The sequence below is a fragment of the Lepisosteus oculatus genome, chromosome 2 (genome assembly GCF_040954835.1).
Source record: "Lepisosteus oculatus isolate fLepOcu1 chromosome 2, fLepOcu1.hap2, whole genome shotgun sequence".
NCBI lineage: Eukaryota > Metazoa > Chordata > Actinopteri > Semionotiformes > Lepisosteidae > Lepisosteus > Lepisosteus oculatus.
In genome coordinates this window covers 31,952,654-31,976,567 of record NC_090697.1, presented here as the reverse complement: position 1 = coordinate 31,976,567, position 23,914 = coordinate 31,952,654, and the positions used below count along the sequence as shown (strand labels likewise).

Below are 23,914 nucleotides of genomic sequence, written 5' to 3'. Positions count from 1 at the left end.
ACCAGTTCTAACACTGCTTTTAGTCATGGGGAGGTTATTGCGGCACACATCGCCTTTATTCAAGTATGGCCAGCGATCCTGACACACGCCTGCGCACCGGGCTTTTCAACTTCTCGGTTCCCTGCTCACCGAGGATGTCGAGGTGCTGCAGGTGGCGGCAGTGGGCAGCCAGCTCCTCGACGTCGGCGTCGCACACCGTCCGGTTGGCGGTGATGAAGAGCTTGCGCAGACCGGGCAGGTGGCGGGCCAGGTGCACGAAGCAACCGGTGCTGCTCTGCAGGGTGGAGCACCAGCCCAGGTCCAGCTCTTCCAGCAGCCGGCAGCCCGACACCAGGTCTCTGAGGCCTTTCTCCGTCATGTTCTTACAGCGCCACAGGTCTAGGGATCGGAGCTTTTTACACTTGGCGCTTATCATGCTAGCAATTAAGTCAAAGTCTTCAATCTGCAAAACAGGTCAGCACAGTATACTGGGTACAGTACATCCCTCCTTTCTCCACAGGTGAGTACAGCATTGTTATCCTCCCAGTGTTAACCCTTACTAGAAAGCCATTAAAAAAAATTAAAAAGTTGGATTATTGTGCTGTATTGTGCATTTTTTATAATGTGCTATTCAAATCAACGGCTCTAATAATCCATAAGTGCATTCTTATTTATAAAGTGTACATTTTGCTTGGCAAAGTATTCTGAAGGACAAGCCACAGTAAATGTGAAACACAGTAATGCCTATTAATTTTTCTGTCAAGCAGTATTTCTATTAGGCTGTTGATAAATGTGACACAGAAGTATCAATTCATTTGCAAACTAAATGCATGCCACTCTTAGAAATAACTCATGAAATCATTATGGTGATGAAAAGTGATTTGTACTCTTAAAAATAATGAAGTTACGGTGTACTTTAAAGCATGAAGCATCGAATGTCAGAAGAATCTAATTAATTGTACAGCATCACAATCTAATAATAAACTAGTACAGTCTAAAGAGAGAATAAATCTAGAGGGTGTACTACGGCACTATGGATGATGTCACTACATGGCAAGCAGCTCCCAATCTGCCATGACATAAATAAATTAAAAAAAAACCGAGCCATTCTTACCATGATGCAGCTGCCAAGGTTAAGGTGCTGAATCTCTGTGCAAAAAGTCAGAATGCTGAGCAGTGCTGTTTGCTGACAATGGGGACCACATCAGAAGCAGGCATGTAAAGAGAAACAAAGAGAAAAGAGGTCAATTAGGCATTAAAGGCTGTCAGTAAGTTCTATAAAATACTGCTCCCAGCTTAGGCTAAAGATACCACAAATGCTAGTTAATGAGTCCCTTGACGCCAAACCCATTGATTGTCTTGCAGTGAAGGCAATCATTACAAGGCTCAAAGTAGCAGGCCCAGATATGAAAATGCATGAACTGGAGCCACCATGGTCCCCTGGCCGCTAAGTACTCTTCCCATAGGAAGTCTCTTGGTAAATGTGGGAACCTTAAGTAACAGGCAAGATGGATGTACCCAGAGAAAGCATCAGCAAATGTCCCAGATAAGCAGAGGCAACTCTGACATTCAACGATCAGCCCAGTTGACAAGGCTGTCAATAATGGAGACAGTCAAAGCCACATCAAGTGATGGTGACCTTACCGTGTCAGAGGATTTCTGAGACTCACAGCTGTGGAGGACACTCTAAAATGCAGTGCACACGTACAGTATGCCTTATTCTAAAGTTTTGTAAATGCAGTCACTTCATGGAGCAAGCATACATATTGGTCATAAGGTTTGTAAAGAACGAATTGTGACTCTGCGTTTATACTTATTTTTAACAGGTCATATACTGTAGTTTCTTGCAAAAGTATTCAATTTTGTTGAATTAAAAACGCCGCAATACGTTTTTCTCTTTCTAATATGAAAACAATAATAGTTAAATAATGATTAACAAGATAACAAGATTGATAACAAAAGCTCCTATTTTATTTTGAATAGAGGCAACCTAGTTCTAGTTTAATGGGTCAATGAAACTAGTTGGTAGCGCTGAACCTCTTTATTTTGAAGGAGAAGCAAATACCTCGGTACGAGTGGCTTATAAAAGTCTCTTGCTGGACAGGTGTCTGTTGTTGGATAACATAAGAGCCATAAAAGAGCCATGAACATCTTATTAACCTGTCTTGCTTGGACTTCAGTGTTTCAGGTCCATAGTCCAAAGTAAAAATGGAAACCAAAGAACTCTCCATTACAGAAAGGGGGATATTTTTGAAAGAAAAACAAACTGAATCAGAACCACAGCAAAGAAGCTGGACATACCAAAATCAACCATTTTGAATACGCTGAAGAAGAAAGAAACCACAGGCATAATTACCAATCAGTCAAGTCTGGGTCGGCCAACAAAAACATCTGCAGCTGATGACAGAAATATTTTCAGAGATGTCAAGAAACCTAAAGCAACTGTCAGTGAAATCACCAACAACCCCCAGAGTGGAGGGGTGAAGGTATCAAAATCCACAGTTCGCAGAAGACTGAGACAGCAGGATAACAAAGGCTACACCACAATATAATCCTCCTAATCAGTACAGAGAAAAAAAGCAACATTTGCTAGATTCAATTCCAATCGAATACATATTTTACATGCTGTAGAAAAAAATAAAGTCACAACACTCCAAGAAGAGGCAATAACTCAATGTGACTGCAGAAGAGTCTGCAGGAAAAACATCTCAAATGATTACACAAAGAGGTTGGTAAACACAAAGTGTGAAAGACCTTGTGCATTTATGATCTCAGAGGGACATGATACCAAATACTGACTTTTACACTCTGAACTTTACTTAAAGCTAATTGTTATTTTGGTGTCCCAACACTATAATAAGGACCGGATTATATCTACATCCCTAAAGTGAAGAGATTGGCATCAAGCCTAATCCAAGGCATGGGTATTGACTCAGTTGGTTAGATTACACTAGACTAATAAAATAGTGATTTCACCTGCTACAGAGAGACCATAAAAGAAAGCCTGTCACACAGACCTCATCATCATTACTGCCATGCACTATTCTTGAATGAGTTACTTCTGCGATGTAAACTAACAATCACAATTTCTGTTTCTAGTTTTGTAATGTTATTACAATTATCCTGTTAGGAACACATAACAATTTCAAAAGAAGCTTAAAAAACTTGTAAATAATATTTATGTAAAATAAGGAACAGGTAAAGGTTTATTCCATACTGAAAGGAAAAAGAAGAGACAACTTTTCAGGTATGGAGCCTTCTCCTTCTGTCAACACCTAAAGAAGGCTCCACAGCTGAAATGTAGCTGCCGCAGATACCCACTCAAGCATGTATGGTAAAATACATATTATTACAAGAGCAAGTTAAAAGCATCAACATAGTGCAATCAATCTCAAAGTTTCTATTACTTATAAAAGAAGAACCCGGGTAGCATGTTTCACTTCATTATTTACTGTACATTATGTATAAAATAAAACGATATGGAGTAGCATGTCAACCTTCATGGCTCCAGTGGACTGTTCTCTCTCACATCCCAGGCAGTATTGTTGTGCATATTATTAAAAAAAACTAAAATAACTTGAAAACATATTTCAGCTCAATAAATGGCTAAGCATTCCTTCAGACATACTGTAAATCACCTCAACTTGCCTAGCAAATACATAAACCTACTTACTGTTTATAAAGGTTATTCTGTTCTTTCAGGTTTAAGCATTATCAAGTTCATCAAAATAAAATGAATGTAATATTTAAAATGAGAAAAAATAAAATGATGCATGCATAGTGCAATAAATACAGAGCCACTAGACTTTTCTTCTGGCATTATTTCATGCACAATTTTCAAATCATAAAACTAAGAGACAATCTGACTCTCTGCCCAAATCTCGGGGTGGCAATTTTTTAAAAAACAGGTCTTGATATGTAAAATGATATATACAGAAATTCTAACTCAACCTAAACTTGCAATGGAATACATAATTATCATTGTCTAATTGGTAAATGTGGTTTTAAAAAAGGTTACTCTTCCAGGTTTCTGACATGATGCTTATCATGACAAAAAAGGTGCCCGACATGGGTATTTGTGGTTTCTTATTTTGCTACACATGCTCTTTTAAACAATAAAACCATAATACAATAATTATAATCCTGACAACATAATGACTATCTGCACTGGTAAGGTATCGGTATGAACACAGAGGGTGCTCTGTTTGTCAGATACTAAGTATTATGAACAAGACTGAGCAATACAAGGATACAAAGCATCATCAAGGTGAAAATCATGTCAGTAAAAGAAATCTGGATCCCCAAATGTACGGTTATGAGATCTGTATTCTTTAAAAGCATAACTTTAAACTTTCACTTAAACAAACCATAGGTCTAGGGCTTAGGATAGATTAGAACTGCAGTAATAATTTGCGAAGAATTAAGAATTTACATTAACATCACTCATAGTTATAATTTAAGAATAATGAAAGTTACTATGTTTCTAAAACTGTTGGAGTGCAGCTCTGTTTTATATACATAATCCGCTACTTAGGTCAAGGTTAGTGCATATTTATTCTTGTTTAATGCACTCTAAGAAAAAATGCAGTAAAATTTAGAAGATATTCCTTACCAGTTCAAGATGTAAGAAATTATATACTAATTATTTGGGGTACAGTACATCTTACAGGAGTAAGATGTTTTTCATCAGTAGTTCCTATACAGTAGTTATAACTAATGTAGTTATCACTGCTCTGAACTCACAGTTCCCCAAATTTGCTACACTAATCTGGTAAACACTGTAATACAATAATTGACTTCCAATTAGCATCATTCACAGTGCCTTATCGCTTATGATTTGTATTGCTTTTTATTTAGTATTGCAGAATATCAATACATAACACACTTAACACAAATAGTAAAATTCCCGGGTATCAGCCAAAAATGAAATCAGCTCAGTGTTGCATCTGACAACCTTGACTGAAAATGTTGCTGGTTTTGGTAAAGTGTCTCTGAGCCTGTCTGGGAAAGAGATAACCATTGCCATAAAACAAGCATTTGTACATCTCAGCAATAATTATTATCTTGCTTTGATTAAACACATCCTCATGTACTTTAAGGCATCCAAGATATGAGCTGCATCTGAAAATGTCATTTCATTGCAATGAATTATTTGCCAGGGTACAGGTTTTTCCACGCTTGTTCCTTCTTACCTCAATTTTTGTGCGATAAAGGACAAGCCGTCTTAACCATGACAATTTGGATATGTGGAGAAAGGACTGAGGATGCAGCCTATCGCAGGAGGAGAGGTTTAGTTCCTGGAGGTTTGGACACATCTCGGCAATGACCTCTAGACAGGCTTCATTCAGAAAATGGCAACAGGCCAATTCAAGACAGACGAGCTTTGCACCACACGCTTTCATAAAGCTACATTTGGGGAAAAAAAAAAAGAGAATGATTTCAAGTAATTCCAAACCTGAAACTAACTTTTGCGAAAAAAAATTATAGCATACTGTAGTTCAAGTTTTAAGATATTACAGATCACAGTTGTAAATAAAGAGTTATTACTTACTATTTTCTGTAAACACATAAGGTTCTGAATTTTATAGGAAAGATGATTGTCATTGTAACTGTGTATACAAGTACTGCACATATAGAGAAATACTGTTGTAATACTACTGTATAAGGTACAGTATAGGGCAAAATAATATTATGCCTTAATATTTTCTAGTATAAAAAGAAATTCTTTATGTTAATACTGTATGTCCTAAATTAATATGCACATACAATAAAAACTAAACAATTCCTTTGATAACTCTTCCAATATGTGCCAATAAAGAAGAAGCAAATTACAATACCTCTGATATTTGTTCACATTCCACAGATGACAAAAGAGGAAACTGCAATGGTTTTACACCACATTGGCAGACAATAAGGCTTTTGTTAAAACAAGCACTAACCTGTGAAAACCTGAGTATGTTATGGCTCCTCGGTTGCCACACCATGACATGTTGAGCCTCTGAATCTGGGTACAGCGAGACTGCAGGTGCTCCAGAGAAGCATCTGTCAGTCGAGCCCAGTATGGCTGTAAACTCAGCTGGATATACTGAAGAGGATCACAGCAGTGCTGGTGTAGCAGCTTACAGGTCTGTGCCAACCTGCATAAGTCTGGCAAGGTGAGGTGACTCACTATCAGTTGAATCAACTGGAACAAAAAAAGATAATTGGAGTGAGAGTTCACTGCAGGGTTTTAATACATAACAGGAATGCACTTAATCTTCAAAAGGAATATCAAAATGAACTAATTACAGTCAAAATCTGTAGGTAGAGAATGTAGTAACACATGTATCACTTAACCGTACAAATGCACTCAAGGGTCTTTTGAGTTGAATAATGGTGTTAAGCAGACTGTATTTTGTATTTTACTTTGTCAATTTAAATTAACAGCTAATATTGAGAAATTTAGTTATCTAAAATACATGACTTGTAGGAAAGAGGACTTCCTAAACCATCTTCTTCCATACTCATCCCTTAACATTGCAATGGTTCTGGGCGACCCATGCGTCAAGAGATTTTCATAGTCTCCTTCAAGCAACAGCTTCAACTTGAAGAGCTAGCTAGCAGTTATTAAATCCAACTAAGCCAGTTATGATGTGATTTAGGTAATTAAGAGTGGAGCTGAAGTGGAAATCTGAAGACACATTAGCCCTCCGGGACCAGAACTAGACACCACTGATCTAAATTTTAAGAAACTTTTGAGATGAAGTCAAAATATTCAAATTATGCTCTTTTGCTTTGCAGTTTAATTGAAATACATTTAGTCTCAATGTCTTTATAGGGTCAGTCAAGATAAAAACAAACACTGAGCACAAATGGCTTTCCTATATACCTGAGGGTATACAGTATATGCAGAACGTCTATAGTATACTGAAGTTCTCTTCAGCAACCTCAATACTTTCTTGTTTTACTTTATATACAACACAACATTGTGCTACCGTCTTCTTTGTGTGTTTTTCATCAGATGCACTCTTTACATTGGAACTGAAAAGTTCAAATATTGTTTCATATGTTCACAATACAGTACTCTTCTGTGCTGAGATCTGACATGGAATTCAAATGAATAAGGAAAGTGGAGTAAGGAAGTATTTGTCTTAAACGTTTAAGTAATCAGTCTGCCATCCGTTTGAGGTCTTTGCCTTTCTGCTAACATATTTACAATTTTATCTACATGTTGATCTCAGAATGCACACTATTAGCCATACCATGGTTTTTCTACTGTATGTTCTCAAAGTCCAATACAAAAAGAAGGACAAGAAAATGAACATGATGTTTTGTCTGTTTGCACAGTACTTACTGCAGAAATAGAAAGAAAATGTCTAAAGGCAGGACATAATTCTTCAATACCCTCAGCCACTAGTTGATAAAGTTTTTTTTCCCAACACAATTATGATCCTAAATGAAGTAGGGCAAATGCAAATTCAGAAAGCAGAAAATTGTAAACTTTCTTGGAATGCAATTGGATGAGCTTGATAGGAATATTAAGCTTATATGTTGGTTTGGACTTAATGGTGAAAATCTGATTGCAATCTGCTGCTACAGCTGTATGACAGAATGCCGGGAGTATCCTGTGAGTGTTCTGCAATTGCTAAGAAGGGTTAATAAATTTGTAAAAGAAAAGGCTGCAGTAAAATGACAGCAAAATACTCCTCTGTTATTCTATCTTTTGAGAAGGTTAAATAATTTACATGCTAATAACTTTTCTTAGCTATACAGCAGCAACATTTTCAAGGTGAATCCATACGTTTTATCCACTATTTATTTAATATATCACAAACGTATCTAAAGTATATTACTTTTCTGAGTTGAAAGCAAAACTTTTCAAATAACATACTAAATCAATTATTAAAAACATACATTTCAGATACAAAAAAGGTAAGAGACTATAACTGAGCTTTGATTACAATAAAGCCCAGTCTTGTCTTCTTCCAGATTGCTTTACACCTGTGATGTCAGGCATTGCAAAGGAATAAGGTCTCTCTCTCTCATGCTAGCGTTAATCCTGCATCAGCAGGGTCCACTTGGAGCAGACGTTGCCATTAAATGCGCGTTGCCATCCAACCAGCGCGTCGCTCCGCCTGCCGTTGGGGGGGTGGGGGGGGTGGGGTGGGAGAACAAAGTAATATAGCCAGTTCATAGAGGGGGATTATTAGGAGGCATGGGAAATTTGGCCAGGACGCCGGGGTTACACCCCTACTCTTTTCGAGAAACACCCTGGGATTTTTAATGACCAAAGAGAGTCAGGACCTCGGTTTTACGTCTCATCCGAAAGACGGCGCTTGTTTACAGTATAGTGTCTCCGTCACTATACTGGGGCATTAGGACCCACATGGACCGCTGGCCTCACTAACACCTCTTCCAGCAGCAACCTTAGTTTTTCCCTTCCTCCTGCAAAGGAATAAGTTAAACCTATTATTATTATTAAAAAATACATGATATGAAGCTGTTACCATCTAAGTACAGCCCAGAAGAAAACCATGTGAAGGTTATGAAGTTGTGAAGGAAATATAGGTGGCCTACAAAACTAACTAAATATCCAAGGCTTGACAAATTTTGCCAAACTATACAGGCTTCAGCTATTGTCACCCATGATGATAACTGATGATACAGTGAAGAACACTAATTGGAAGCTGCAACAAAATGTGTTTTTTTTCAGCAGCAGCTTCAATGTCAGTTTTCATATCCTTAGCAATTCCTGCTCTAATCCAAGGCAAAATAAATGATGGTACTGGAAACGCATGGTGAGCATGCATATATTATTATTTGTTTTCTTTACTTTAATTAAACAGAAGATGGGTTTCCAGGCCTACAGGGCAAATCTCATTAATCATAGTTGGTTGGGAATGTATGGCGACTGCCATAAAGCTGCTTTGTCTCAGTGTAATCAGCCCCATTACCTAGCTGTCATAACAATTTAGGATTTCAAAATTCGGAAAAATCTGATAGAAGGATGGCTTCTGGTCTTTTATCAGCACAAAAAGTATAGATTTGGATTAAAGGAGGGAAACAGTACTAAATAAAATATTCTTGCTGAGTTAGGGGGAAATGCATCAAGACAAAAATTAAAACACTGACAGAAATATGACAAATAAGACAATGTGTGGAAATAAGGTGCCGAGAGGGGAAGAGTGGACGAAATGGACAGAACAAAAGTCAGATTAAGAAAGGATTGAAGATATCTCTGAATTTTGCAATGAGTATGTTATTGTACCCAGAAATGGACTCCTGGTTGTTACTATGATTCTACATTTGCCTCCTATATGAAGTACAAATGTATCCAAATTGATGACTTGTGTCTATTATCTCATGCAGACTGAGCTCTTCTCCAGCTGCAGTGAACACCTACATTAGCTAAACTCGATCCTCTGCTTCTGTACTCGCACTTTCAGGTGGAATGTTTTACCAAGTGACAAGGAATGATGTAACTGCTCAGTGAATGTCTCTGAGTTTGGCTTTCAATTTGAAGTTAACAGTAGACAGCAAACAGTAATTAGTAATAATTTGTACAGGTACAAGAAAGATGGGATTTGCCTTTATGCATTAAAGCAGTAATTGGAATTTACAGGCTACCAGTGTGCAGTTACAGAGATGTGAATATTGATTTAGGTGGCAAAGTTCTTACTTTGCCAAACTACAGTACAAGACTTTAACATGTATGTCTGCTACTAACTTTTTTAAAGTGTTGTAATTCAAAGTGCCAGACAGTGAAAATGTAAATGATAACCCCCTAATATTTCCTGAAGTTAAGCACATTTAAGTTCTGTGGTGAAGTATATTTAAGTTACTGTAGCTTATACAGTTCTGTAGAAGTACTATTTCACTTCTCCCAAAGTCATGTTTTCATTACTGAAGAAACACTAAGTTTAGTTATGGCCAAAATACCTTTTAAATTGCAAAAAGGAAGGCTAAAATTATATATTCACTGATGCAATCACTCTAAGCATTTTAAAATATGAGAAAATCCAATAGGAACAGGCAACAGGAAATCCAGTGTCCCACAAACAAAGAATTTAAGAAGAAGTATTAGAAATGAGAGTAGGGTATTTGGCCACTTTGATTGCGTGGGTCTACTTGACTTTCCAAATCCAGCCTAACTTCTTCTGGAAGGTTCCCAGAGTGTCAGCTTCAACATTGTGACTGGGCAGCTTGCTCTAGATTCCCAGTATAAAGAAGCATGTTCTATTCTTAGTCCTGCACGTATTTTAATGTTTAATTTACATTTGTGATCCTAAATCCGTTTTACATTTTTGAGTTTGAATGACTTTATATACCTTCGCATAGGGTTGACTTTATTTACCTTTGAGGATTCCTAACCTTAATTCAAATTCCCTCACCATCTCCCCCATTAAAAATTAAAAAGATTTGGTTCCATAAGCCTATCTACACTTTTGGCTACACCAAAAATAAACCTAATTACTTTTCTCTGAGTAGTTTTAAGGGCAGCCATATCCTTTCACAAATTATTGACCACAAAAATAAACTTAGAGAAAAGACCTATGTGTGTTCGCAGCTGTCTTGCTTTCGCAACTAAGTAATCCACTCTTTTCCACATTTAACTTCACAAACTACACCAGAATTCAAATCAATTACATCATTGAACCAGGAAGAGCAATGGCCCTAAAACAGATCCATGTGGAACACAACTAGTTACCACAATCTTGTTACATGTGTTTTACATTATCACTACTCTGTTAAAGTAACTTTTTACTGTGAGTATGTAAATCTAAGTCCATCTTATCCAAAGTTCTATTCTTTTCCTTGAGCACTTTTTCTAATTCAAAGAAAAGCTAAATATTTGAACAACATTTACAGCTTCAAAGCAGAAGGGATCTTTGCTGAAATGCACTGAGAAGTTGTGGGTAAATGATTGTCAATGAGCAGTCATTAAGCACAGTAATTAATACATTAAGACCACAGAGGGGAGGAGAAAAGGAAGACAGAAGAGAAGAAGAGGAAAGGAGATGAGAGAAGGGCAGGCCACAAGAGAGAGGGGAGTCAGGAGGAGTTGGAACTTGAAACTTGCGCCAGGTGAAAGCCCTTACTTCATTTTCGTCCAGACAAAATCTGATCGTACCTGAGTATTTAAGCCGTGCTAGAGAGAGTTTACTATGTGGTGTTTTTAGGGAACTTGGGTTTCCTAAGGAAAAGATACCTCGGTTAAACACAGAATAGGGAGATAAGCTCCCATCTTTATTGTGGCATCAGGGTTTGCAGCGAGACAGATTTAACTGTAGGTTGTATTGCATTTATTTAGAAGGCAGCTTTTTTCTTATTTTATCCTCTTTAGGCATATTTTAAGAGTTTAATACTTAGTAACAGTCTGGGGTTTTCTGGGTGACTAGGATGTCAGGCCTCCGAAATGCCTTGTCTATACATACTGTAAATATAGTAACTTGTGTGTGTAGATTTTGTTGTGTGTAGTATTTGTATTGTCATTGTTAATAATCATTTGTTTAAGCCAGTGTGCCTGGATTATTACTGTTTCACCAAAGCTGTGCCAGAGAACAAAGAATTCACATGTCTCTAATGTATACCAACCACTTGGGTATATTCTGGAGAAATCACTTAGAAATTGGGAGTTTATAACAATATTTGACTATTTGACTAAACCACTCAGTCAATTGCTGATATTCACCATATTTGTAACCCCCCCTTGTAACAGTAGTTTAAATATTGTTTTAAAAAACATTGCAAAAACAAAACATAAAAGGAGGCTGATTGGCTTATGTTGCCCTGGGATTATGATGACATTTCTTTATACTGTAGATATATTTGCAATTTTGAAATTACTTGTATCACTCCCTGTCATTTGTAAGATCCATTTCCCCTATAGGAGCAGCTAGAAAGCTATTTATGAGCTATGACAATATTAAATGTCTATTTGATAGTTGTACCTTTACATTTTCAAGATTTCCCAGGGCTGCTTAATCAACTTGAGGCATGCAATCTCCATTTTCATTAGTAAACACCACCACAGTTTCCATTTTCTTTTCATTATATAAAATTAATCCTTTTAGATCCTTTATACAGTACACCTTACTTTCTATCTGATATACTTTTGCAAAAAAAACCTTTGTATTAGAGTATAGCCACAATTAAATATTATTTTCTATTTCTCTAAGAATTTTTATTTTTTCATTTCCACTTGTAATTTAATGTTTATTTGGGTCTTAAATGGTGTCTTTATCTCTCTTGCACAGGGTTGGAGTGTGTTTTAAGAGCAAGCAGTAGCTCTTGAATCAGTTATACAAAAGAATATTCATTAGCTATCATTGTTTTACAATACTTGTGAGGAAGAACCATCTAAACAGACTTTTAATTGTAATTCAGCATATATAAATTCAATGTTAACAGCTGCCATTCACTTTTATTAGGACTCATTAGCAGGCCATACTGTAACTTTGATCAGTGAAACAAGAGTATATACTGTATGTATCTTACAATGCAATCTTTTCAAGGTTATGCCATGTTTTGAGAACAAGCAGTCACTATGAAGTATGGGAATGAATATGCATTAGTTCTCATCACTTCAACAGATACCCTGTTTATAATGTTAACCTTTCAGTTAGTTTGGCGTTTGACTGATTCCATAAACAGTCTTCCTATACCTGTGCTGTTGAAAAACATAAAACCTCATGGACACATCTGAGAAGCAGCTCTAAAAGATAAAACACGACAATGGCAAATTGCTTTTTTTACCTGTGAATCATGGCATAGCAGTACCATATAGAACTATACAGTGTGTGCCTTTGATACCCTTGCACTAGTGCAAACAGACACTATGCCCAAAGCTGTCATTTTAACTATTTACTGTAAGCATGGTCTATACCAGAAGCTTTAAATAATGTACATGCAATGACACACAGAGTGCAGAACATTCATTTGCATTCCATAGTTAATCAACCTCTGATAAACTGTACAGTATGTGGTTTCATTTAGCAGTGTCCTCTGCTAATAAAGCAATCAGGTTGTTTCATGAACATGAAGAAAAAGAAAATGCTGCTTTTCAAATAAAAAACAGCACTATGTGAATATGACACATTTCACATTTGATCAGCAATTACCTCATAGGGAAGTTTATCAAAGAAGCCGTTTCCTGTAAATTCGTGGGGACAGGGATGCCCACACTGCTTACACAGTCTCCCAGGGTCGCAGGCATCCTTTTCTTCATCACTGTCACTCAGGTCACTGATATCTATCAATGGCATCTTGTACAGGGACAAGACAGGCCTTTCTTTCACACCATGCAGAACAACTGCATCCAGTTCCGTATAGTATTCCAGCAAGGTGCTGTTCACTTCTAAACGGATGAGGTTCGTTGGGAAGTTGATTTGCTTTATGCTAGGTGAGAACTGCCGTGCCTGAGGTGTGAGCATTTTTGTAGGTTTTCCAGACCAAAGCACCTCCCATCTTAAAAAAAGGAAAGAAACAATAACTGAAGCACATGAAAAAGATTCAGAACATTAATCAGAACTCTTCATAAAGCATAACAATAAAAATATAATTTCAAATGGTTAATAACATACTAGAAAATACTATGCAAAGGAACAAGTAATAGGTTTATTCCATGCTGAAAAAAAGAAGAAAGAGAACACAACGTTTCGGCCGTGGAGCCTTCTTCAGGTAGAAAATACTATAGCCATTCCAACACCAGCTGGACACCAATTGTACAATATCATTTCATGAACTCTGCTATTGTTTGTAACAAAAAAACTTCACAGTTTATATTATGGCTTAACTGAAACAGGGGTTCTCAAGTTATGCAAGTTTGATGTGGGGTTTGGAGCATACATTTTAATATGGCTAATTGCTAGATTGCAAGAGCCTCCCAGAATTAATTTTGGGCAAGCAGCCCAATTTAGTGTAATTTTGCAAAAAAAAATTCATATCTGACTGAGCCAACAGAACTGGATGGGTATCTGAGCAGAGAATTCTTACTTGCCTGTTAAATGGCAAAGAGGAGACATAAAAGAAGAAGAGTTTATTCTGAAACTCAGAAGAAATACTGTAGTAAAACATGAGTAGTGTTGCACTGTGAGTTTATTTATAATTTCCTGCTCAGGACAGACATAGTATTAATACGGTAAGGTTTGGAACTAAGGCAAATTAAAGGCTAATGTATGCTACTATGAGATGGGAAACAAAAATTCTTAGCAAAGGGTCTCAACCAGAATCATCAGCTTTAGTTTATTTTCACAGGTCCTAGACAATGCAGAAGTCAGCCACATTCAGACAGACCTGAGAAAATGCTATCATAACATTTGTAGGCATAGTACATCTTGGTTAGCTTTAGCTGGAAAATAGGACATAGTTATGTTTTTCTTTTTGAACACCAGCAGTGACCCTGGCAGCTTTTTCGACTAACCTGTTCGAATCAGTGTAATTGTGGTTGCAGACGTTTCGCTGACAAAAGAGACAGATGTTTTGCAACTATCTTCTGGGAGCTCTCTGGGAGCAAATCCTATCACACATTTTTGCTGGTACAGTATGTCAATATGTCCCATTCTTTACGGCTGGAGTTTTCTCACAGTCCTTGTTATAAAAATCAAAGCCTCTCCAAAGTCCCTAATTTCTGGAATGGTTTTTCAGCTTCATATAAGAATTAGTTTAACTTAATCAATATTCAAATACAGGTATACCCATATTAAAATATCTTGTTACTGCATTTTTTAGTGAAACTCTTTTGCTATCCATGAAAAATCTCCTGATGAAATAGGTGGCATAGGAACCAAATTGATGCCCAAATACAGTCCACAGCGATGATTTCACAGTCATTTCCAAGTTGTCTTTCTTAGATTTCTGGAAAAGGCTATCACTTGGATTCTTTCTAAAAGCCTGCTCTGTGTAACTTACCATAGATATCAAAACATGACAGCTTCCTACTCAAAATTAAGAAAAACACAGAATGGATAGCCATGTTATTCAACACACACAGTAAAGAGTCAGCGCTGGGTTCACCTTTGAGCTTCTATGCTTAAATATTAAACTCTGCCTGAAATGTTATCATCAAGTTAATAGAGTCACCTTCACCCTAAGTCATATTTTCAGAAACATCCACTTTTGCTGCTATTAACACAAATGTTTTAGTATCTTAATTAACCTAGCAATTTCAAACAAAATGATGCCAAAGCAATGCCTACAGCTCAAATGTTTCATTAGATACATTATCCATTTGGAAGACATAGCTAAAAATGTTTCTCAATTGCCAGTTGAGGAAAGACACAATTGTGAATTTGGAAAAGCTCACAAACATTTTCAGTAGAGTCCTTCCATCATATCACACTCACACTTATCAAATTTGGCAGATAGATTTGTCTTGCTCAAAAAGAATATTGCTCAGAAGATGCCACACAATACAACTTCTATTTTAGGATCTTCATTAACAATATAACTACATTTTTGCTTTTAATGTATAATACAAAAATATTGGTTCTCTTTCATATTCAGTTTTAGAACAAACCCAGCATAGTTTGACTGTGTGAATATGTAACACTTAACAGCTGAAATTAAGGTTAAAGATGCAAAGTGAATTGTGAAAAAAATGAAAATATATTTATTATTTTTGTATAAATATCTTCTGGGCTTATAAAAGACTAAAGCTGCACGATGTGTGGTGACCTTAGCCTATTTTTTCTGTAAATTGCCACTAATATTTCTGCATAAGTTAGAAAATTGATGAATGCATGGACTATGGAACCCAGAAAATCACAATATATTTTGATCAATTTCAGGACATAACTTCTTATCAAATGACTACTGGTATTTTTTATTCCATACCATGGATTACATTACATCACATCTCTAATAGATTGCAAGACATGGTCATTTAAATAAGTCATTGTTAAGCATTTATGTACCTACCCAGGCTTCCTTCAGGACATAGTAATCCACATGTGCTACAGAAATATTTAGGTTATAATAATATAATCAAATAGAATAGTAATTTCATATGATATTTTAAAGCTTTGGAAACATTGCATTCCCCCAAGTATTAATTTGAAGGCTATTAGAAACGAATGAATACTGTATATTAATAAACAGCAATCTTTCAGAATAACTGGCTTGGTGTGTTTTTATGTTTGATATGGTTTTCAACAAAAAAGGGGGGAGGGGAAGGACAAAAAGGATGCTAGCCAACATATAGTCATTAATCTTCACCAATGTCTGCAATATTGGTCACTCATTTGATACGCAATTCTTGTATTGGATCTCCTTACTCACATGCAATGGGAGGTAAGAGAGTTACTGTTGTACTGTAGTTCAGTAGTTGCTGAAATGGAGTCGTTGCAGTAATCATCATTAGCATCATGATCTTCTTGAAAGGCTGATGTATTTTAAGCATCCTTTAAATTCATGTATGCCTTCTTTTATATTACACGCTATCAACCATTCAGTATTTCAGTTTTCCCACACATTTTTGTATTGAATTTTGCTTCAATATTGGAGACTCCCCACTGACACACAAGCAGTCACTGAAATGTTTACTTTCTTAACAAGCCAAATGGACATCTGGACCTTGGTGGCTGTGGCTCACAGCAAATCCAGCTGCATCTTCAACAGCACACACATTAGCAGGAGGCACGTTTGCAGTGTTCCTACGGTACATGTACATTTCTCATGACAAGGTTCACAAATACGCTACACAGCTACTGGAGGAGCTGATGGGAATTTCAGAACATCCAAAGATAGCTTTCAGACCTCTAAGAAAGTTTCTTGGTATATATTTTGAAGAGATCACAACAGACATTTTTTTTCAGCGTACGTAGCCAGACAAAAAAAACAAACTCATTTTAAAATCTATTAAAACTAGTTTCAACTAGAACTACTTTCCTTCAACTCTCAATTTAAGTTTTGAAGTTTTACTAGATGTGGTAGTTTACAACAAAAATACTTATAGCTGGCATAAACGTCTGTGCTATTAATTAAACTGTAATGACCAGGAGTGGAGAACCAAACCGTTTTAAATTTCAGGCAGGTTTTGAATGATGACTTGCTTGGAATGACAACTTCATTCAGCTATTACCTCTGTAGAGTCTGTAGAAAATCATACCAAAAAAAAAAAAACACAAGATGGTCTTTCTGAAAAACGTAGATTCATTTTTTTATATGAAAGATGAATAATAATTCCTAACAAACCTCAAAGACTATTAGCACACGCAAAGAACTTAAATATTATTAAAAAAAACTATGACTGTAGCATATGCTGATTAGAAGTTACAATGTCTCTAAGGAAGTCTAGGAAAGCTCAAATAATTTTTGAGATAAGGTCATTTTTGTGATATTATTTGTGAAATTTTGTCTCAAATCCTCCCTTGACAAGACGTATATGCCAACTTTCAGGATCATTTGAGCTGGTCATGTCAATATAACGGTTGTGTTCCATGGAATTACCCATTAAACTCTTGAATAGTGCTGTTCACTATTGCCTTTCTGTAACATTAAATTACTCAATTAATTTTCAATTCAATTACAGCTACTAAGAAACAACATTTAACAGACATACGTCATGTTTAAACTAACACTGAATAAAGTGATTTGCAATTAAGAGTGCTGAGAGAGGTATGAAATGTAAACAGTGAATACCAATTGACTTTAATATTTCATTAGTTTATTTATTTGATTGCATGTTGTCTTTTAGTATTTTTTAAGGAGATATACTAGTACATAACCATGTCACACAATACAACTTCTATTTTAAGATCTTCATTAAGCATATTACTATATTTGTGCTTGTAATGGATAATGCAAGAACACTGGTCCTCTTTATATTCAGTTTTAGAACAAATCCAGTAATAGTACGATTGCATAAATATGTAATGCTTAATACCCGAAAATAAAGGTTAATGATGCAAAGTGAATTGTTAGAAATTTTTGACACTGTTTTATCATCAATTTCTTCTGGGTATATAAAAGACTAAAGCAGCACAAAATGTGTTGTGACCTTAATTTACTTTTGTATTAAGTTGCCACCTTGGTGCTGCTTAAGTTAGAAAACCAGTACATGGATGGACTATGGAGCGCCCCCAAAAAAATCACAATATCTTATTAATATTTTCAGGACATTTGGTCATATCAAATGACTATGGGTTTTTATTCTGTACCATGGATTACAAAATTATTTCAGACTTGTTTCTCTTCTCACTACAGACAACAATAGCACATAGCATTAACAGAAAAGGAGTCTGTGCCATATGAAATCCATCTATGACATTTCTAGCCCCTTTATCCAATGAGGTGTTGGGGGGAGCCAAAGCCAACCACAGCAAGCAACGGGCCCAAGGCAGGACACTTCCTAGACGGGACACCAGTCCATCACAGGGCAGACACAGATACAAACACACTCATAGGGCCAATCTTCCCAGAGGCCAATTAACCTATGAGTTTTTCTTTGGACTGTGCGAGGAACCAGAGCACTGGGAGTAAACCCACATGAACACAGAGAGAACATACAAACTCCAATCAGGTGGTTAACCGCCATTGTTAACCACTGCTCCAAAACGCTGGCCTCTGTAAGAGATCAATCACCAATATTCTGATTAAAATGTGTACATTTGCCTTTAGAATAAAACATTAGTGGTATAGGTTTCGATTTAGATCACCATGCAAGAAAGGCCCAATTTTCCTTCATACCTGACACTTTAATATGAACTTGCTTATTGGTAAGACTCTTGATGAGCAATTTGCCACACAATGAAACATGTCGGCTTACTCTCGAGGGGAGAAGACAGACATTTTTCCTGTTTACATTGAGAAAGTCAGGAAAAAGGGAGCACCTACAGAAATAAAGGGAAAGATTTGCCCTAAGTGTAAGACGGCCTATACAATGGAACTGCTCGGACCACTTTTAACAGTTCATCTGTTCACTCTGCTTTAATGTCTAATAACCAACTGCAGAAGGATGTGCCTTCAAACATTAATGGGTGAGCTGCAGAATTCTGGAAACGTCACAAATATGAAAAATGAATAAATTAACCATTGTTTATATATATATATAACTTTTGTGCAGTGACCAAAGTGTCAATGTTTCAAGCTTAATTTATAAACAAGACAGAAGACTGTTCACAGGGGAATTGTGAGTGTGGTGCAGTTCACCTTTTTCACATCTCCCGACATGAAAAAGAAAAAAAGAAAGCAGCTGAGCAAGTGTTTCACTGCCATCAAGATCTGCCAGAATAAGCTGACTATGCACTTTGACGCAGACACATAAACATTGAAATAAGTAACTATATTAATAATACTGTGCATGAAATGATAATGCACGCGTGCGAGTGCTGGGGGGGGTCTTTTTCTGTGATCATTTCTCCCAAAAGAAAAACACGTGGACAAGTTTTCAAACATGAATCAAAAGCAAAGATGGATGGGGATTCCAGCGATCGATATCTTATGACCCAGAACTACAGCCACCAGTCATTAGGACAATATCAGCGTCAACCGATAGAACTACAGACTCAGCATCGCTTTTATTTAAAAAGAAGTTCTCCAGCTCATTTAAACCCCTCTTGTGCTGACTGAATGGTGATTAGGGTTTTACCTGACGTCGGCTGGTGGGTTCTGGGAGAAAGGATTGAGTGAGCAGGCAAGAATCCGCACAACAGCCCCTGGGTGGTACGTTTCCATAACATCGATAGCCGTTGGATAAACGGGCTCTTCGAACGCAAGCTCTACAAAGTCCCGACTCTGAAAGGTAAGAGGAGTCCTTCGAAAGGCTTGGGGGGCGCTGGCACACTGCTCCCACCATTTTCCATACGTGCGAAACACAGCAGTCTGCGTAAAATCTCCGGAGCTAGGATACACGTTGGGCATCCCGGCCAAGTTCCACATGGTGTAGGACATGCTGTTCTCGCTGCCATAATGAGAACTGAAGTCGAGCACTTCTTTGGCAAACTGTTCCACTTCGACAGTGAGAGGTAGAGTCCGGTGGTTGGATTCAATGGCTCTGCGACTGTTCATGACTTCCCCTCTTGTTCCTGTCCTGGCTCGGCGCCGGAGACAGATATAGTAAAACATGCTCAGGACTGTTAGCATGGGGAACATTGGGCTTGAATTCGACTAGGTTGAAAGCAGCAGAGCCAGGCTGGATTTTGCCACATGCATAACCTGCAAGGTTAAAAGGAAAAACAGCATAAGAGCAGCAAAAGTAACATAATATAAGATTAGACCACTTTATCGGCCATATGACAAATTCTTTATACAAGAAATTGTTTTTCGGATACCCCTACTTGCTCTCCATTAAACACAGACAGGGAGAGAAACTTAAAGTCAGAGCACAGGGTCAGCCATTTATACAGCGCCCCTGGAGCAGTTGGGGTTAAGAGCCTTGCTCAGGGGCCCAACGGATAGGGATACGAACCTGCAACCTTCCAGCCACAGAGCCAGCCCTCCACCCATTTAGGTTACAATCTGAAATTTACATTTAATCACCTAAAACTAGACAATCAGTAACGTACAAAATGAGGCTCCATACTGGTACATGATAATGTCATGGTGGAGGGTTAATTTGACCTATGTGATTTTCATAAGTATCAGCACTGATAATTGAGCTATTTAAATGATAAGGCTACTCTAATTCATTATGTGCACCAATGATTGGTCAAACTGTTCAAAATAGAATGTAAGTCTAGTCACTAACTGTAAAAAGGACTAATTATACTCCCAAATCCAACAATGGAAAAAAAAGTGCCTTTTTAAATTTTAAGTATTAAAACTCCGGTACTGGTAAATCATTACTTTGAAAACCTTCAATGCTTTGAAAACTATGAATTAAAACCAATGACATGTGACTAAATGTTAGCTTCAGATCAAAACCTAATAACTCTCCATACAGTTAAGCCACTTTCTATTTTTATCACATGTTCTACATAACGTCAATTAGTAACAAAACAAAAATATCCAAGTAAGATAATTAAACAGAAAACAATATAAGATTTTAAAAAACAACTGACTAGGGTGTCTTGGGAGGAAAAAAAAAACGAAGCCTTGCAAGGAGTTCTGACTTGCCACTAACTCTTTGACAGCTGTTTATGTGATCACTGAACATGTTATGTGAAGACACACTTGAAGTGAACCTGATCAGGAAGCCTTAAATAGCTCCCTCTCCATCTCAGGACCTAAAAGGATCTAATAGCTTTCAATATCCCTTAAAATACAAACCGTAATGTTTAGACTCATGTAGCTTTAACACAATGATTTGAAATATACTCCAGACAGGACTTCTTTCCAAGCAATTTAGATACTGCAATGAGACAAGCCAGCAAACACACAACATGTTTACAATCTTTCCAAATGCTGCTGGACATGTTGTGATTAGAGGTTTTAGAGAACTGGACACAACAGGAAATGATGTTTAGGAGTGTCCAAGACTCACCGTTAGGAAGAGGACTGTGAGAGCAAAGAACCAGTTCCCTAGTCTTGTGGGAAGTGATTCCTGATTTAGAAACATATGGGAATTCTTAGACCATGAACCTACTAGCAACCAAACAAGCTCGACTGTGACCTTTTTCAAGTTATGTTCCACAGCGTAGTTAATGCTGTGCAGAAAAAAACCTTCCTGCACTACCCAACCTTGCGTAGATAAAGGTACAGCACCGACTCCAGAGGAAATGCGATAAATAGGTAAAGTTTCCCCCCAGCAACGACAGATCATTCACAGAGAGCAAAACACATGGCCCAAGACAGCAGCTGTCCTCTGTGGTCAGTAACTTTGGCTAAATTATTCCCATAGGGGCACTCAAATAAATTAGGCAATAACAGAATAACAAAAATAAAAATAACAGAAAAGGTATGATATTAGCTTTGGCTACAGTTAATTGACTTTTAAAGATTTTACTATTCAACTAAACATAGCACCCATTCCTGACAATCCATGGTATTCCGTGATACAATTTAACAAAACCTCCTAATTTGCTTAGAAGTGTCCTCTCATAGCAGACCAGTCAACCCTAAACATCTACACCATCTCAGATATGTAATTAAACACATCAGCTTTGCTGCAGCTACTTAATGCTGGAACAATCTGATATATGACCCGCCTTAACTTTGACCTGCTTGTCCAGTTAGGTTAGACTTAGAAATTTGGAGAGTTTCCATAGAAACATTTAAACAAACAATACAATAGTGATGAATCAACAAAGCAATTTGTTAAAACACAACACATTTGTCATGAAAAGGTCCAAAACCGTTTCAGCCCTCTGGAAAATAATGTTACCATACATTAACATTAAGAGACTAACCAGATTAAAGCATTTTCATCTGAAACTCAACGCACATGTGGAAACTATGAACATGGTGCCGTATATTCTACCCGTGAAGTTAACAGATGCAAATAAATGTCATATTATTCCAATGCGATCCCAAAGTTATAGATAACTATATAAAATATACCACTTATTTAATTAATTCTGAACTGTATGCTCCGCAAGGTAAATAACATAAAACGGAACATATGATTAAAACAATGTTGAACAATGTTTAATATCGCTCTTCAATTACGTTTTTATAATTTTACAATTAACTAAATGTGTGTGTTTAGCCTGTGTCTCGGTTTGGCAGTAGGCGTCAGCAATAAAAACAACAGAATACTAAAATCTACATTTCCTATTTTAATTATATTGTTCTTTAAGCTTGAAAACCATTTTGCACTCATTCAAGGTATGAAACACACTGTCTCCGTCTTTACAATTTATTTTAGTCAAACCCTTTCACTCGTTGTACTTTAAAACGGGCAATAAAAAGTACCAAACTCTGGCAGAGATGACAATATCTGATTACGATTTCAACATGAATTTATAAAGGTACCCCAAAAAACAAAGCAACAAAACAAAACGATATAACTACAGCTTTGCTTACGGTGTCAGTTTGGGTTAGCATTGCTAAATGCTTTCTTTTTCTCGTTTGTTTACTAAAGTAGGAAGCATTTAGCTGGTGCAAGCCATTCCCAGTTATTTACAAATTATACTTGACAGAGTCTGAATAAAAGAGGGATTCATTCACTATAACAAATAGCTTTCAACACAAAATACTTACAGCATTTACTAAACTTATGTCATAATATAAACTTGTCATATTTCCACCACTCTTCCTGCAACAACCCCCACCGGTACGACCTAACAGTGCACAGTTTACCTCAAGTTTCAACATCCGTTTATATCCGGTTACGGCAGTGTCAAAGGATTGTGGGAATTGTAGTTGGTGTTTATCGTTGCTACTTCCGACGTCTTATTGTTTGATACAAACGGATTTGAGCAGTAAATAATGAACTTTTAAAGTGTAAACGTCAGTTATTTAAGAAAAAAATCTTTACTGAAGGTCATCATTGTTAAGATGTGGCTGTGTTACAAGTTTCTACTGGTGGGTGCATTAACTGATTTATATTGACAACTGGGCTATAAGTAAAAGGCTAAATTCAGGGTAAATTTCTAAAATAAGGGCCGATATACATGTATATTTTCTGTCTAAATCAAATATCAATTACATCCCTAATAAATGCAAAGCACCTTTGAAATTCCTTCAAAGCCTTGTTTTGTCAGTTCATGATATAATTTGTGATATAATTGTTGTTCCAAATGTGTCGAGAGTGTCTCTGCCCTCATCAGGAATCTAATATGGCCATTCACAGACAGCTGTGGCTTCAAAGCCGCACAGCAGCATGTCTCAGACAGCAGAGAGCTCCATTACCCCAACAGGCAGGACCTTCTGTTGCAGGAGAATTAAACACCACTCAGTTTCCAAGGGTCCAATAAGTCCTGTCACACAAAGACAATCTCATAGTTTGGAAGAAAATCCCCCTTTCATGCTGGTGTAAATTTTAGCAGTAATGCACTACAATTTCCAGTGTCAGTTCATGTGTACTGAGCGGCTTCCACAATAGTTAATCTATTGTGCAGTCTATTGTGGTAAAAAC

At 36.9% G+C, this 23,914-nt stretch overlaps 1 protein-coding gene across 4 annotated transcripts in view; it reads right to left on the bottom strand.

Moving 5' to 3' along the window:
* Window positions 1-23,145, bottom strand: part of fbxl4 (F-box and leucine-rich repeat protein 4) — a 51,756-nt gene extending 28,611 nt beyond the window's left edge. For all 4 annotated transcript variants that reach the window (XR_011180566.1, XM_015355992.2, XM_006626272.3 and 1 more), the window contains exons 1-7: window positions 23,038-23,145; window positions 19,547-20,112; window positions 13,080-13,425; window positions 5,919-6,163; window positions 5,172-5,385; window positions 1,094-1,165; window positions 130-442 (exon numbers count right to left, since the gene is read on the bottom strand). Coding sequence is in view for 3 of the 4 variants with exons in the window: in XM_015355992.2 (XP_015211478.1) it covers window positions 130-442; window positions 1,094-1,165; window positions 5,172-5,385; window positions 5,919-6,163; window positions 13,080-13,425; window positions 19,547-20,049 (1,693 nt within the window). In the remaining variant the exon portion in view is untranslated. The remainder of the gene's footprint in view (window positions 1-129; window positions 443-1,093; window positions 1,166-5,171; window positions 5,386-5,918; window positions 6,164-13,079; window positions 13,426-19,546; window positions 20,113-23,037) is intronic.
* Between the last annotated feature and the right edge of the window lie 769 nt (window positions 23,146-23,914).